The following is a 16,476-nucleotide window of genomic DNA, read 5'->3' on the forward strand; positions in this document are numbered from 1 at the left end:
CAAAGTTCTCAAAGTTTAAGTAGGTTTGCCTGTAGGTCATTATTAGAAAATTTTTGAAGATTTGCTGAGCTCAGAATTTTTAGCAATAAGCCTACTGTTGTTATCCATATTGTATTTGTGGAACTTGGGGAGCAATAAGAGGAGGGTGACCATGAAGTCATGCTGTTTGCTATACCATGAGGGATAAGGTCCTTTGACTGTGATCCAGGATCTCCTGACATTTGTCATACATGAAACCTCAGCATGCAAAAACAGTATCCTTCAAGGAAAAACATAAGAACTCTTCTTAGAATAAAATGTCAACTACAAATTGACAGGCAGGCCTAATCACCATCAGTATTGACATAAAGCGTCTCATCACTTGCTCTTCAAATTAAAAGTCTTCCCTGATGTTTTTCTTTTAGTATGATGATGTGGGTGTGGAGGGTGGGCTTGTGAGTGTGCCCACAAACAGCTCGGCACACATGTACAGGTCAGAGGACAACTTGCTGGAGTCTGTTGTCTCCTTATACTATGTGGCCCCATGGATCAAACGCAGGTCATCAGGCTTCATAGCAGGCGTTTTTACCCTCAGAGCCACCTTGCCCCTCCCGTGTCTTCACTAATTCATCAGGACAATGATTGTGGCTGTCATTATCATCTCCTAAGTAAAAGTTTAAACAGTGGTTAAGAATGCTTGCCACTCTCCCAGCAGATCTAAGTCGATTGCCAGAACCAAAAGGCTTACAGCAACCTATAGCTTCAGGGATCCAACATCTCATCTAAACTGACACACATCATATGAATAAAAATAAAATGTTTTTAAAAGAAAACTATCAAAAAGAAAGAAACCGAGGCAGGCATTAAAAAAAAAGCAGCCTTTGGAAAAAAAAAAAGAACTCTTCTTAGTTCTTGACCACCAACTGCTATGGTTTGGTTATGGAATGTCCCTTTTCTTGTATTCAGAGGTTGGGTGTCAGCTGATAGGCTTCTGAGAAGTGACTGTTTATGGAAAGCTGTGACTTACTCAATGGATTTGCATCCTGCGGGGCCTCGTTGGAGAAGGGAGACCGCTATAAGCAAACCCCAGAGCCATAATTTGTCATGTGGCCCCTTCCTATAACACCTTCTCTTTGTTCACTGTCCACCACAAAATTGTTTTTCTACCATAGCCGTTTCTACCACACTGATCTAATGAAGTGTGCCACCCCAAGCAACCATGGGTAGATGCCTCCAAAACTGTGAACCAAAATAAATAGTTTTTCCTCTAAGTTGCTTTCTCAGATGTTTTTGTCATGGCTATGATGAAATTCACTATCCACTGCTATAGATTCTAAATAGTTTTTGGCTCTTTAGTATAGAATATAAGCAGTTAAACAGACAAACAAGATCAAACACTTCCAAGATGACTAACAATGGCAGATTACTTTTTTGTTTAATGCAATTTGGAAAAAAATTTCAAAAAATGTACTTTTATCGTTGGGGAAGTAGGCACATGTTATATCCATAAAATAAGAATAGCGTGCTGTATTTTTAAAGAAATATTCATAAAACAAAAGAGAACTATCAAAACTTCAGTGAAATTTTAAGTCGGAAAACTAATAGGCTTGAAATGAAGAAATCTTTTGCAAAATACAACACAGAAATAAGGTGAGCAAGAGAGGAAAGATTTAGAGTCTGACTACTTTTATAGCGAAGGCCACCAGGTCAGAAACGTCACCGTGCAACTTCCTATGATCCAAGAGAGCAAGTTTCTTTATTGCTTACCCAGTGTAAGTTGAGGTCCTTGCACTTAGAATCTAAAGCATTCAGACTGGCTGCCAAGCAGTGCAAATACTCATGGTGTGAAGACACACTGGGAGCCAGTGTGACTTGATAAAGGACAATAGACTAGTCTGTGGCGAGAACAGGGGACAAAAATGGAAGCAAGACCTTTATCAAATAAAATCCTCTCCTCAAATGCACTCATTTACGTTAATTGTGACATAAATATTAGCGATGCCAGCAGCTAGTCTATTTTTCCCCAGCAAAACTGAATTCCTCACAAAGCCTTCAAGTCCAGATTTTTCTGTGTATGTTCCTGAATGTTTGAAGGAAGCATTTCTGTGAGCCTTTTGGGAAACAGAAAAAGTTGCAATGCCAAGCAAAACTGTACTTTGAGAGAAAAATGTGTTCTGCTGCTTCAGAGATAAAACTGTCCTTGCACGTCAACGCAACTTACTACCTTAAGCATCGACACGGAGGCGCACCGGAAACACAGTCAATGACCTCACAGGAAAGCTTCTCTGTTGTTTTCCAAGTCAGCTTTATCAGAATCAGGATTTAAATCATTACCTTCTCTGGATATTTTAAAAAGCAAGAAACGAATAGGATAGTATAAAGACTAAGTTTACAGAGATTAAGTATAAGAATAGTACAGGACTCTCCTTAACTATCAGAAAGCTGTTTGGTTATAGAAACCATGGCTTGAAGTTCTAGATGACATTTAGGGAAGATGTTTGTATCACCTTTCAAGTAGGAGAGAAACCCACTCCTGGCATAGTTATCAAGAATATTCATCATTGGCTTTGTTTGCTGGACAGTTAGAAAGTGGATGCATTTCATCACTTAGAACCTTACAATGAACATTATAAGGTAGCTGAAAACCACAAGTTCTTTTTGAGATAAAATTCTATGGAAAATAAGGTCCACAGATGAAAATGTGTCCTAGCATGTCTCTGCAGACAAAGACTATGAAGATACCTGGATGTGCTGTGGGATGTTTGAATGCTAATGCAGCTTAAATGACTTCAACCTTGAGACTTAAATCCATCATTCCTTCCCCGATGATAAGATGACATAGTTGGTACACACCTTTGCTCACTAGCAATTTCATTGTCTTGAGTGTTAATGAAATGTATGTGACTTGTTCACTTTGAGGGGCTTTAGGAAATCCAGTGTTTGCTGAGGTATTTTTCCTGCAAAATAAGCTGTGAGATCTCTAATTTAATTTATGTTTTTATGAGTCAGAGTTTTTAGAAGTTGTTTGGATTTTATTAAAAGGAAGACAGCTGACTATCAAAGGTGGGATGCAGGTCATGGTGCTTGGACCACTCCAAAGTTATTGTGTTCAAACCTACTGATTTTTTTTCACTAAAATGACCTTTTGAATAGAACGGGTTCTTTTTAAGTTTACAAATTTGAGTTACTTCAATTTTTCCAGGTAATATATGTATTATGTATAAAATATATGTATTCTATATACATAATAACAGAATATAAAAAGCAGATAAAATTCAATGGGATTATATTTTAATAATTTGTTCATGGAAGTAAAATTCCCACATAATAAAATAAACTGAGTAAAAATAGACATATATATATGTGTGCATTTGAAGTGTATTATTAATTCACAGATTTACTTATATTTTCAAATATGTCTGTCATTCTAAATATTAAACAGTAGAAATGTTAAGAACCCATTGTTTACGTGGCAGAGAATCTCCGAGATGCTTCTTCATGTCTTATCAAGGATCCTTTCTAATATGACTTTAATTCTACATCACCTTGAAAACTAGTAATTAAATTTTAAAATCTAATCCAATCCAGGCTGTAAAATAATCAGCAAGTTCCCCTGGATATTTTGAAATGAAAGTTGCTTTTCGAATGCAATGCATTAAATCCTACTTGAGACAAAGGACAAGTAAATGTAGTGAGACACGCTGAGTTTACATTCCAGAAAGAAAAGAGAAGGTGAGTGGAAAACCTGGTGAAAGCCAATTAAAGCATAGAGTTTAATTAATATCAAAACTCCAATATTAGTTTTATAGTATTGACACATGTAACGTAGTGATGTAGCCTTCACAGTGGGCAGAGATAAGTGTAGGGAACACAGCAGAGCTCTGTCCTACACCCATACTTCTCTGTGCAATTGAAGATGCCCAGATAAAATGGTTGCTTAAGTCTATTTGAATTTTTAATAAGGTTCAGTCATTCAACACAATTTAGAAAGTACACATGTACTGTTCTTTATGCTAGACACACAATACTGAATAAACAGACCCATCCTTACCCCGAGGGAACTAAGAGCCTAATAGACAGGGGACACATTAAGCAGTCGCAGAATGAACATAACCTGTAATCGCAACCTTCAGTAAAGGCTCTAGAAGCCAAGTGCATGAGAGGACAGAAGCACAGAGTGGAAAAGCCCTGTCTGAGGTGATGGCACGTCATGGAAGACCTGGTAAGTGAGGAGGAGGTGCTGCCCCATGAAGAAGAAGGAAGGATCTCTCCGTCTGAGACATGAAGGGCTCTAGAACATGTGCCAAGATGGCCCAGCTTAAGGAAAGCAAGAAGGAGCAGGGTCAGCTGAAGAGACAGCTGCCTAGGATGTTGTGGCCCGGGTTCAGAATATTACAGTTTTCTGGAGTGTTTCAGGAACCACTTGTTAGCGTTACTTTTCTGTTGTTGCATTAGAACAGTATGACCAAGGCAAGTTATGGAAGAAAGAGTTTATTTTGACAATGGTTTCAGAGGGATAAGAGTCTATCACAGTACATGGGGCATGGGAGCACGCAGCAGGCAGGGCAGCTGAAGGAAGCTGAGGCCAGCTGAGGGCTCTTAACCTCAACTGCAAGCAGGAAATAAAGAGCAAAGAAGAAGTGGCTGGAGGCTTTAAGACCTCAAAGCCTACGTCTAGTGCCACACTTCCTTACACAGTTTCTCCCGTCTAAAACCAGCTGGGAACCAAGTATTCAAAGATCTGTACCTATGGGGGACATTCTCACTGAAACTGCTACTCCACTGAAGACCTTAACCAGAGGAATGGAAAGGCCCAATTAAGGCTCTTTAAAGATCGCCATGAGGTGGGCATGATGGCGACACATCCTGCAACTGTCTTAGACGGTGGAAGCAGGAAGCCTTATCTTTTAGTAAGACACTTTCTAAAAATAATAAAAAAAATCACCTTCAATCACGCTGGCTACCAACTTGAGGTGAATCAGAAAGATCAAACCAAGCAGCATCTGCTTCGTGTATGGACGGTTGTTAAGTAATTGAAAACTAAAACCTCAACTTCTAAATATTTTTGTCCTAAAATGATGCCCACAATTCTAATGATACAATTTCTGGCATGCATGCCTCTTTTATTATAGAACCTGCCATTCTGACTCCAAGTAGAGATGAGAGCAATTCTTGAACTCAACTGGGTCTGACTCTATCCTCTTAAATGCCCTTAGTTAAACATGGATGTAAACAAAACCTCAAGAGACAGCAAATGTGTGCTGTGGAGCCTGCTAAGGTGCTGCAGGAGGGCTCGCACCCTCTGACACCCTCAGAATCCTCGTCTTTACTAAGGCAAACATAGTTCTTACTTTGTGTGTCCAGCTTTCAAGACCAAGGAAGCATTATTGACACCTCACTGGGGCCATCTTGGCTCTGGCCCAAGTCTAAAAATAGCAAACCCCAGGCTGCAGAAGACTGTAATTTTCAATCCCTGTTTAAAATATACAATGTTAAATGTCACCCTTGATTACAGTACACCGAGTCTGAAGGCACTGGTGTGTTGCCCTCTCTGACCTAGAAAAAACGCATGTCTTCCAAACTTGATTTAATCAGTGAACCTCAATAAAGCTTCGTAAACATCCTGCAGTGCCATTTGCAAACTCCACAGAAACTTCGCTCTCAGCAGACACCTGCGTTCCCCAACTTTGTAAGTCTGTAGTGTTGGACAGTGTCTACAACTTCACTAAATATAATCTAGGTCAATGTTAAAAGGCTATCAGGACCAGAAAAACAGATTGGAGCTCAGGGAAGGAGTACTCATACATATGTCTTCATGTGGAAGCTAGAAATTAACCTCAACTGCCTTTCCTCAGGCGCTGTCGACCTTGTTTTTTGAGACAAGGTCTCTCCTGGACTTGGAGTTCATAGGCTGGCCAGTGGGCCCCAAGCACATATCTGCCTCCCCAAACCTGAGATTACAAGCACATGTATCTTTAGCTTTACAAAACTTATGTCCATGTGGCCGCATAGTAAAACCCTCACCTGTTTGAGGTAAATATTCAGCTTGTGATTGAATCTAGATTAAAGTCTATGGCTTGGGGTTGGGGATTTAACTCAGTGGTAGAGCGCTTGCCTAGCAACTGGAAGGCCCTGGGTTCAGTCCCCAGCTCCGGAAAAAAAAAATTAAAGTCTATGGCTTAATAAAAACGAATGTACACAGAGCTCTGTGAAACAACTTGCTATCAAGATGACTTTTTGGTTGACAGCTCCTTTTTCCTAAAATTTCTCTTGCTCCCACCATCAGTGAGGCTGCAGGCCAGTCTGGCAGCTGGGATGGGATAAGTCTGCCCTAACACAATCAATATCAGCTGGAGTATGTATGCGCCATGAATTGGAGCAAAGAATGGCTTTTCCCAGGAATCTGGATTTAGAAACAAGAGACTCTTGCTCAATCTGTCTGTGCTCTTGAATAGAGGACACATAAACACTAAAAGTGGTGGCAGTAACTATTTTTGACCATTTGGGCAAGAAAACAGAGAAGCCAGCCTGCTGCCGAGACAAGAATGAAGAACACTACCAGAAAAGAGAGAGGGCTTCCTGTTTCCCTGGTCGTGGCTACTGCCTGAGTCCCACTTATAGCAGTTTATCTGTTTCCTTCAAACTCATGTGGACACCACAGGACTTGTCCGCAGCTCCCAAAACAAACAAGCCATCACTAACGTTCTGGGCCCTTCCATGGTGCTTAGTCTTAAACAACTGAGCACTGGTTATTCCAAATTCTATAAGCCAAGATCTCTGAAAGAATTCAATTCTGGCCTCTCAACGCAGTTAAATAAGTCATCATAAAATATTAAGTAGACAAAACAAAGGCAGGCCACACAAATGTATGTGTATGTATGTGTATATATGTGTGTGTGTGTGTGTGTGTGTGTGTGTGAGAGAGAGAGAGAGAGAGAGAGAGAGAGAGAGAGAGAGAGAGAGAGAGAGAGAGAATATAGCTATAATGGTAACAACTATAGTTTCTATAATTTATACCTGGGGAGGGGGACACCTGCTCAGAGAAGGGGAGTGGGTTGGGGAAAGGATTGGGGGAGGAGGTGACCAGGAGAGGACAGTGTGCAGGATATAAAGTGAATAAGTCAAAAAACAAAATTAAATTTAAAAAAATCAAGAAATCAAGACCTACATATATTTAAGAAGATTGGGAAGAAATTAGGCAAATTATCAGCAGTTATATTATGAAAGCAAAGTTATTTTTCTTCTTTATGTTCCTCTATTTTTAGAAGCAATTAAATGCTTTTTAACTTAAAAAAAACGTAAGTATAAAGAATACAAAGATATTTTTTAACCACAGCATAAAACAGCCTGTCTGTTATATTTACTGCTGTATAAATAGCGTTTAGAAAGAACTTTTTCTTTAACATTCTACATAGTAGAAGAATAATGCCACGTCCCAAAGACCATTACTGAATTTGCCTTACCCATCACTTCCTCTGCTGCTATTGCCTCTTTATCCAGCCTGAACCCACCCAAGTATACAGCCTGCCTCTGGGAGCCTACACTTCCCTGCTCCTCTCTCCCTGTCCCTCCCTCCCTGACTCCCCCTTCTCTCTAGGCTCTCTTCCCACTCTGGTGCCTGAGTTACCAGAGCTCTAGGAATGAAGACTCATCCTATTTCTTAATGATTCTGGCTCAGTCTATGATACAAATACTTTTGACAAGCTAGTCCCAGTCCATTTAAATAAAATACGTCTTGGTACAGTCCAAGAAGGAATGTTTTGGTTACAGCATTGAGTCAGTCATAAATAGTTGGAGGGGGTAGGCAGTATCCACAAACAGGTGTCATTGTGAAAGCGATAATTGATAAACCGCCTTTAACATCCTGATAAAACAATTTTAGCAGCAACCACTCACAATGCAGTGTTGAAGGTGAATGAAAAGAAGCAAATTATTTACTTTAGGAAAAATTGGGTACCTTTGGAACTATATATCTTTTCATTTTGTTTCCTCAGAAATCTTGATAGCTTTCTTATGCTGAATAGGACATTATTGTTTACTTAATCCTGTCAACCACTTGTGTGTGATGGCTAATCTTGGTTGTCACCTTGACACACTTGGGGAAAAGGACCCTCTGTTGAGAAGTTGTTTTCACCAGATTCATCTGTGGACATGCCTGTGAGGCACTTTGGGGGTTGCTAACTGATAAAGGAGGTGTCAGAAAAGTAGAGTAGCTGAACCCATCTAGAAGCAAGCCAGTAAGTAGCATTCCTTCATGGGATCTGTTTCAGTCCCTGCCTCCAAGTTCCTGCTTGGACTCCTGTCCTGGCTTCTTTTATTGATGGACTGTGACTTGTCAGATGAGCTACACCCCTTCCCCCCCAAATTGGTTTTGATTAGTGTTATCACAGAAACAGAAGCAAAGACAATACACTGTGAAACAGATCTTATCCCATCCCATCTTTTTTTTTTTACAGAAATAAAATTGTTATCCTGAGAAACTTATCTTTGCATGCAAATTTAAAAGTCTGCCAAGTGGCAGAGCAGAAGGATCGACTTATTTGTGTTTTCCTGTTGTCAGTTTACGGCTTTGGGTTAGACCTCAGTCTCTAGCAGATTATGGATTATTAGGCAACCAATATATATCTGAAATGTAATGCTAAACCTAATGTGGGCAACTATCGGAAATACTTTATAGCATGTTTGTCTAGTTTATTACACATTTGTGTTCTCAGTACAAATATATATCACAATAAACTACTACTCTGTACAGCAGCATTGTAAAAATCTGCTTGGTGACAAATTCCAATGGCACTATTTGTAACTGTCTTAAGACATCCCTCAGACACGAAGATGCACAAACCTTTGTCCACAGGATGTACACTAAATATGCACAGGAGTAAATATCTGCTGTAATAATCTCACTAGAAAGTTGCAGTTGTATAACTCAACACTGGTGCAAGTGCTTAAAAATACACTAATACTGTGTCATGAGGACCAATACGATCATTTCAAAGGAGGGAAGTGGGAACTCTATTTTCTTGCTAATTGCTTTTTCACAAATGTCTACTATTCCATATTTTTAGCAACTGCCTTTTACTTCTCCACTCAAACGCAGAACATTTTAAGACACCCATAAGGACTCATTTGTTCACAAGCTTTAACCCATCAGGTCAGATGGTTGCAAGCTGTTATTTGCTGTTCTCCAAATAGCAACACCCTCTTGGCCTCCAATCACTATCATCCTGCATTCCTTCTCTCTTCAATGGAAGAAGTACTTTTTCAAGGAATAGTGAAATCATTCATTCATTAGTACAACAAGCAGAGACGAGCAATTTGCCCACGTTGAAATAAAGTCAGTCCCTGTCCTCTCCAAGCTCTGAGAATCAGAAAGTCTCATGCAAAGCCAAGAGCCCCTGATAGTGGGGCTAAGTGATCCAGGGAAGGCGTGCACACACGTTGGAATTGTAAAGGGAGGATTAACCCAGCCTGGTACAAATGGGAGCTTTCCTTCTGTGGAGGACACCGGGGAGAGGAGCATCTGGGCCAGTATGTAGAAAACCTCAGAAAAAGAAAGGCACATGGAGTCAACAATGTCATTAAAACAATGAGTACTTCTTGATGAGATTCAGAGAGCACTTGTAAAGACCAGATGGGATATGCGAAAGGAAAATTTAGGCCTAAAATCACATGTGATTAGTTAAGTAGGTTAAGATACTGTATATATGAGAAAGGGTAGATAAATTTAAATTAAGTTATTAATATCTATAGATCGATAGAAAAATTCTTGGTAAAAAATAAAAGAATGCACATGTGCAGTTATAGAAAATCGAAAGGCTGTACACTAAAGTGTTAACACTAATCACCTCTTGGTGGTGGAATTATGAATAATTTTGCTCTAATCTCTCTTTGCTTCTGTGCCTTCCAGATTGTCTGCATTAAGTATGCATTATTTGGCACTTTGGACGGACTGGAATGTGGGTACTAAAATAGAAGACATTAGCTGGGCTTTGATTGGGACATCCTAAAGAGTTTGGATTTTTATTTCACAGACAATAGAAGACCATTCCAGGTATGTGATGAGAGAAGTTAGATGAACAGACTTTTACAGAAGGAAACATCAAGTAACCATGCTGTGCTAGCAGGGCTTGAGACTGGGAAAAGACATGCTAGACACAGCCATTGCAGATGCAGGGGGGATAGAAAGCACGTAATTGGAGTAGAATAGATGGGACTTATTAACATAACAATAAGCAAAGGAAAGGGTAGAATGGGGAAGAACTCCAGACCTCTGGGCTGGGTGATTGGTTTGGTACAGACACTGGAAGCTAACAGACATAACGCAGAGGAAAGAGGTAGACTGATGACATGCCTGGAGGACATTCAGGTAGGTGTGCTACTAGGAGGTTTGGAATATGGGCCTGATTTAGACAAAAGAGGGGCCCAAGAGTACAGTTGCATAAGAGATGGAGACGCCTGAGAGTGAATAATCTCAACTGGATAGAGGAGAAAGTAAGCAGGACCTTGAGAACTGCTAAGGCAAAGAAGTCTTTGGCACTCCCAGAGAATCAAGGTGTCAGAAGTCGGTGGTACTCTTTTCTTCTCCTTTTCTGATTGGTATATATCATACCTATTTCCGAGGCACCATGGAACGTTTCAATTTGTGTAGGCCTTGGGTCGTGATCACATCAGCTATACCGATCTGTCGCCTTACACTTTATTATTTCTTGATGCTAAGCATACTCCAAGTCCTTCTCTTCTAGAAGTGGGAAGAGTTCTCCTTTGGATAGAGCTGGCACGGAGAAAGGGGGTGAGGTTCATTACAACCCTTCAGCTGATGACAGAACACCACTGTAGAACCCAGTCTCGAGCAGCCTACCGGAAGAAAACAGGACAGAGACCAGTGCATAGCTCAAAGAAAGGCTCCTGGTCACTGTCTGCCCTCGGTGATGGATTGGAAGGTTTTTAGACGTCACTGATGGGTCCTTCAGAGAAAGGGCTGTACTCTCAAAAGCAGGCGCTGACCTGCAGCAAAGCTGTGGTGAGACAGTGATCCAGATCTCTTTTTACAAACAGGGAGATTTACATCACCAGAGAAGCACTCCACATCCCGTTTCATCCTACATCCCAGCCCTCCCTTCCTTTAACCACATAATTCCTAACTTTATTTCCACTAATGTTTAATGATGCATTCAGATCTCCCTTAATGTAATTCCTTTGCCCTGTCATTTTTGTTAAGTCCACTGGACAACCTTCTCCAACTCTGGTTAAACCCACTTTACTTGTTCTGTGCCTTTGTTGTGTCAATGAATAAGGCTACTCTCCATTTAAAATATCTGATGACCCAATACTTATTTAGTTCATCTACTCATCTGTTTGTCTTAACAATTCATGTTTTTCTCTCCAACAACCTCTATTGGCTCTTTCTCTCTCTTATGCAGCTGATGGTTTTGCTTTCAGTCTGGAGGAAACTAAAGTAATCTGAAGAGAAGTTCAAAATACTTTCACCACGTCTGTGATCTATCATCCAGAGCCCAATTCACATCTTTGACCTCTGTAATTGCTGTATTCTCTCTCTCTCTCTCTCTCTCTCTCTCTCTCTCTCTCTCTCTCTCTCATTACTAATTTGTGCATGTTAAGTCATTTGTCTTGGCCTGCAAATGTCCTACTTATTTTAAACCCATCTTTACCTACTGCCTTCATTTCTTCTGTTCCCTTTGCATGAAGATTCTTGAAGAATCTGTATTCTCAGTTTCCAATTTCTCCCCTTAGGTCTCTTTCATATATAGTCTAGTGCATGTGGTCCCACCCACTGTACTTTTGTCCACAGTCTCATCAAGTTTCCATGGCCTTTATTTGTCAAGGTCATTATACTTGATATTTTGAAGCACTGGGCTCCTTTAACCATTTCTCCTGAAACTCATTGATTTCTGATGTACTCCATTCTCCTAAGTTTTTTCTACTTCCCCTGGAAGTGTGTGTTGGTCTCCTTGAATTCTATTTTTCCACCTGACCTCTTAATGTCACAGTGCTCCTGGGTTCTGTCCTTGTACCTTACCTATTCTCTATATACATTTACTCCTTGGAGATTCCAACCAGTCTCAGGCTTTAAAAGCCATTTATATGCTAGAAAATCCCCCAGTGCTTCTCAAATCAGGCATCATGGAATTGCAAAGGTACTCTACTTGTCCAACATACTGAGTATGTCTGAAATGCTATCCATCATTGATGCCTTCCAAACTCCTGCTCACGACAACTTAAACTTAGTCAAACCCTAAAACATAACCATAAATTTTGTTCTAATCTTTCTTACCAGTATCACATATAGTATACCAGGAGACCCTACTGGTTCTAATGTCAAATGTGCCCAGGGTCTGAACACTTACCTCCTCCTCCAATGCTGTCTCTCAGACCACCATCACCTCTCACCCCCGTCTCACCAAGTCACCAATTAATGTACTAACTGGTGTGATTAATAGTTTCAAAAAGCGAGCCACGTTATCTTATTTCTCTTTCAGGACCCAAGCAAATCTCCCCATGTCATTCAGAGAATAACAGAAATGACTGACAAGAACCTAGAAGGTCTTGTTTCTCCTGATTCCCTCTAATCCTGAGGAGCTTCCTTCCAGCTGCTCTCTGGTTGTTCAATAGTCTCTTTCATACCAGGCCTTCTTACTGTTTCCTGCCATCCAGCCAGGTACACATCACTGCCTGGAATGTCTCCCTCCTGGTGTCCACATGGCTAACTCCATACTTTCCACAACAATACTTATTTAGCATTGCGACGCCCTCTGCCTACCACAATTCTTGCCCTTTCATCCTGTTTCAGTCTTTTAAAAATATGCAAAAATATTTATGTGGTTATGTTTTGGTTCTTCCCCTATGAGAATTAAAACTCCAAAAATGAAAACACTTTCTTGTGTCTTTTCAGACACATTCCTTACATGAAAGAATTGCTCAATCAACAATTGATAAGGCAGTGAGTCTATTTCTCTTACCCGATCACAGATAACTCAAGGATACCCAGTATATTTTGATCAGCTTTTACCCTGTTCTGCATATGCACATATCTGTGTGTGTTTGTGTGTTTGATAAACTGCTCATTAAACCAAACTGTTTTAATGGATCTATGGCCCATAATATATCTAATTGTTTTTAAATATTTGATTACATTTCTGCATTTATCCAGCCTATCAGAGTTCAGTCTGGGTGACATACAAGTTAAGAAACAGGACAGATTAACATAAGGGTGGTCTTGACATGTTTTCACAAAAGTGAGTTCCCATCCATCTTCAAAAAGACAAACAGCATAGATCTCCAGAGGGTACCCCATCCTGAAGATCTCATATGTGATGAGTCAGGAAACGGAGAAGTCACCTTGTCTTCTCGTATCTGGTATCCTTGCTGTAGCCTTTTCCTAAATAGATTCCTCCAGACTTTCCCCAAGCTGTTGCTCCGTCCTGGTGGCAGCTAAATCAGTTGACCATATTGTACTGGTTTGCTTCAGCGTGTTTGTTTACTAGTTAAAGTCTGCATTAAGGGCAGGATTATTTCATGGTGTTTGGTTTCTTGGCCTTCTTCCAGCTCTTCTCTCTCTCTCTCTCTCTCTCTCTCTCTCTCTCTCTCTCTCTCTCTTTCTCTCTCTCTCTGCATGCAAAGTGACAATGTCTCTCATGGTCTGAGATGATGTACATCCTGAGAGGGAAATTTGACCACCTTTAGCTCTCTGTTCTGAGACTTGCTGTCTGTCTTTACAGTTTGAACTGTGTGTCCTGAATTTAGGCAAATGCCCACCACTAATAACATGCCAAAAACCATTTTTATCCTTTTTCTGCTTCCAGTTACAGCCTTTTTTTTGCCCTGTTATTGTCTTGCAAATGGAACATGTGCAGCTCTTTGTGCAAGTACAAAAATAAAATATGAACATGCTCTTATCTAAAATGCCACTTTCCCAGTATTCTTTTTGGGTTGTTCTTCATTAACCAAAGTACCATTGTCACGGAAATTATAATACCCTGCAATTTTAGAAAGAAGTTCTGCATTCTCTTGACCACCCAAATGCCTGGTTTCTAGTTAAAATATTCAAAGGTGACATTCAAGCAATTTCTACAAGATCTAGTGGAGTTTCTAGTTTCCATGTCTAGGGTTAAAGAAGCCAACAGGATAAAGAAAGAAAGAAGAAAGAAAACTACAAAATTCTGAGCTTGTAGTAAAAAAGATTTCAAAGAATGTTCCACAGCATGTGATTTTCCTTCCAGAAATTCTAACACTATATAATTACTTTTGTATGGGAAATGAATAATGTACGTCTTTACTGCTAGAAGCAACTAGACAGAAGCATCCAGACTTGATAGGCCTTTCCAGAAAGCAGATAAAATATTAAACTGGAAAATATCTGTATTTTCCATGACCCACAGGACAATGCTCTTGTTTTATTATTCAATGGAGAGACAGCATAGCCCTGGACGAAGTTACATTGAAAATGAAATGCTTTCTCATCTGTGTGTCAAGATTTGTGTGGGTTCTCTGCTACACAACGCCTGTAATATTGATGGCATTCCAAACTGTCACTGATAAATACTAATCAGAATGCATCTAAGGCACAACTGATTAAAAATAACACCCAGTTAAGATCCTTCTTTTGCAACAGAAATTCTTTGATAAAGAAAAACTGAAATTCTGCCTGCATGGAAATTAAAGCATAGCTACTCTCTCAGTTCAGATTAAGGAAAAAACAAACAAACAAACAAACAAAAATCAGGTTTTACTTTGGTGCTTAGCAGAACTAATCCCAGCAGATACAGTGGTGGGTTCGTGTGTTAGGGAAACAGAATGTGGAGACTAGGAACATAGAGACCCTCACCGCACCCCCGTGCCCGCTCCCAACAACACGGTGTGTGTGTGTGTGTGTGTGTGTGTGTGTGTGTGTGTGTGTGTGTGTGTGTGTGGGGGGGGGGGAGAGAGTGGTGGTGGATGAAACTGCTTCCAAAACCTGAGAGCAACCACGCAGACTGGCTTAGTCTAGCCAGAATAAAGCTGGAACTCATCAGCACAGAGGTGGCCCCGCGACGTGTGGCGGGGGTGGGGGGTCGTGGGGTAGGTGGCTGTGTCTCACGTCCCAATCCCACTCTGCCGCCTTTTGCTACAAGCTCCGCAATTCAGGCACCTAAACAGGTTCTTTTCGCTGCCAGGGGTAGAGAACCTTCTAAGGACGTTTTATCATGAGCAATTACCATGCTGGCAACATTTCAACCACCCCTGGTGAACAAGCTGACCCACCCAGCCAATCCAACCTCAACCAACTAATCCCCCCCCCCCGCCACCCCCAGTCTTCGTCTCCAGCGCGGGGTGAGCACCCTGACGCCAAGTAAAGCCTTTCTGAGTGGGTATCCCAAGGGCTGATGGTCAGCTAGTGGAACAGCCATGTTAGCCTCCAGGCATAAATCAGCCACCAGTAAGCTGACCGACGACGAGTAGGAGCGCTCGCCCTGTCCTCTGCACGCCCCCACCCCTCAAGGCTGCGACTGTCCCCAAACTCCTAGGTTCAAGCGCCTGGCCCCAATGGCTGCCTCGAGGTTCAGCACCGAGGACAGCGGACATTGGACATACTTTTCTCCCTGCGGTACTGGAGGCCAGGACCCTGTTGGTGAGAGAGAGCAGACTAGGCTGCAGGTGTCCCACCGCGCGTCCTCCGGCTCCACACCCCTGTACCCCTGTGCCCTGTGCCCCTGAGCTCCCATCTCCCACCCTCAGCTCGCTCAGGACCGCCTCGCGGCGTCTTACTTTTCTGGCTGGAGTAACCCGGGTAATAGCCATAGTAGCCAGTAATCCGCAGGATCCGGTCCTCGATGGTGGCCACCCCGTTGGGGGCCGCCTTGACATCCATTGAGAACGCGGGGCGGCGGCTCCCGGCGCCGCGGGGCGTAGAGCAAAGCGCGGGGCCCGGGAGCTACTGCAGGTACCGCCGCCGCCGCCGCCGCCGCCGTCGCCGCCGCCGCCGCTGGTGCTGATGTTGCAGCTCCTGCTCCCGCGCCCCGGCTCTGACTCCACCGCTGGGCGCAGCTCGGGCTTCGCATTACAGCGGCGGCGGCAACGGCAGCGGCAGCGGAGCGGCCCCCACTCTGGCCGGCCTTTCTGTCAGCCTAGCAGCTCACCCTCCCGCCACCAGCTCACTGCTGCCCGAACAGCGCCCCCTCACCTCCGACGCCCACCCAGGTCTGGGACGCTTGTGGGCGCCCCACCTGGTCTCTGACTTTCACCGCTAACCCTTGTTGCAAAAGTAGCCACCCCCCCCCCCCGAGCCTACTTGAGGGACCGATGGTGGCTAGGTGCTCAAGGTGAACTACTGTGGGTGGGAGAGACTCACACAGAACTAGGGGTTAGCAATTCAAAAGATGCACACTGCAGTTTAGCACTTCGGCCCTGCATTTGTTCCAGGCTGCTGCCCATTCCACCTTGGGTCTGTGGTTATGGAAAGCATTCACAGGCATTAATTGTTGCAACTTCTTTAGAAAACCA

General features: G+C 42.2%; 1 protein-coding gene across 1 annotated transcript in view; it reads right to left on the reverse strand.

Annotated features, from left to right (window-relative positions):
• The window catches only part of Slc35f4 (solute carrier family 35, member F4), a 261,352-nt gene extending 245,220 nt beyond the window's left edge, over positions 1–16,132 (reverse strand). The window contains exon 1 of the mRNA NM_001433014.1: positions 15,742–16,132. Coding sequence (NP_001419943.1) covers positions 15,742–15,844 — 103 coding nt within the window. The 5' untranslated portion in view covers positions 15,845–16,132. The remainder of the gene's footprint in view (positions 1–15,741) is intronic.
• Between the last annotated feature and the right edge of the window lie 344 nt (positions 16,133–16,476).

This window comes from Rattus norvegicus, chromosome 15, assembly GCF_021556685.1.
Source record: "Rattus norvegicus strain SHRSP/BbbUtx chromosome 15, alternate assembly SHRSP_T2T, whole genome shotgun sequence".
Classification (NCBI taxonomy): Eukaryota; Metazoa; Chordata; class Mammalia; order Rodentia; family Muridae; genus Rattus; species Rattus norvegicus.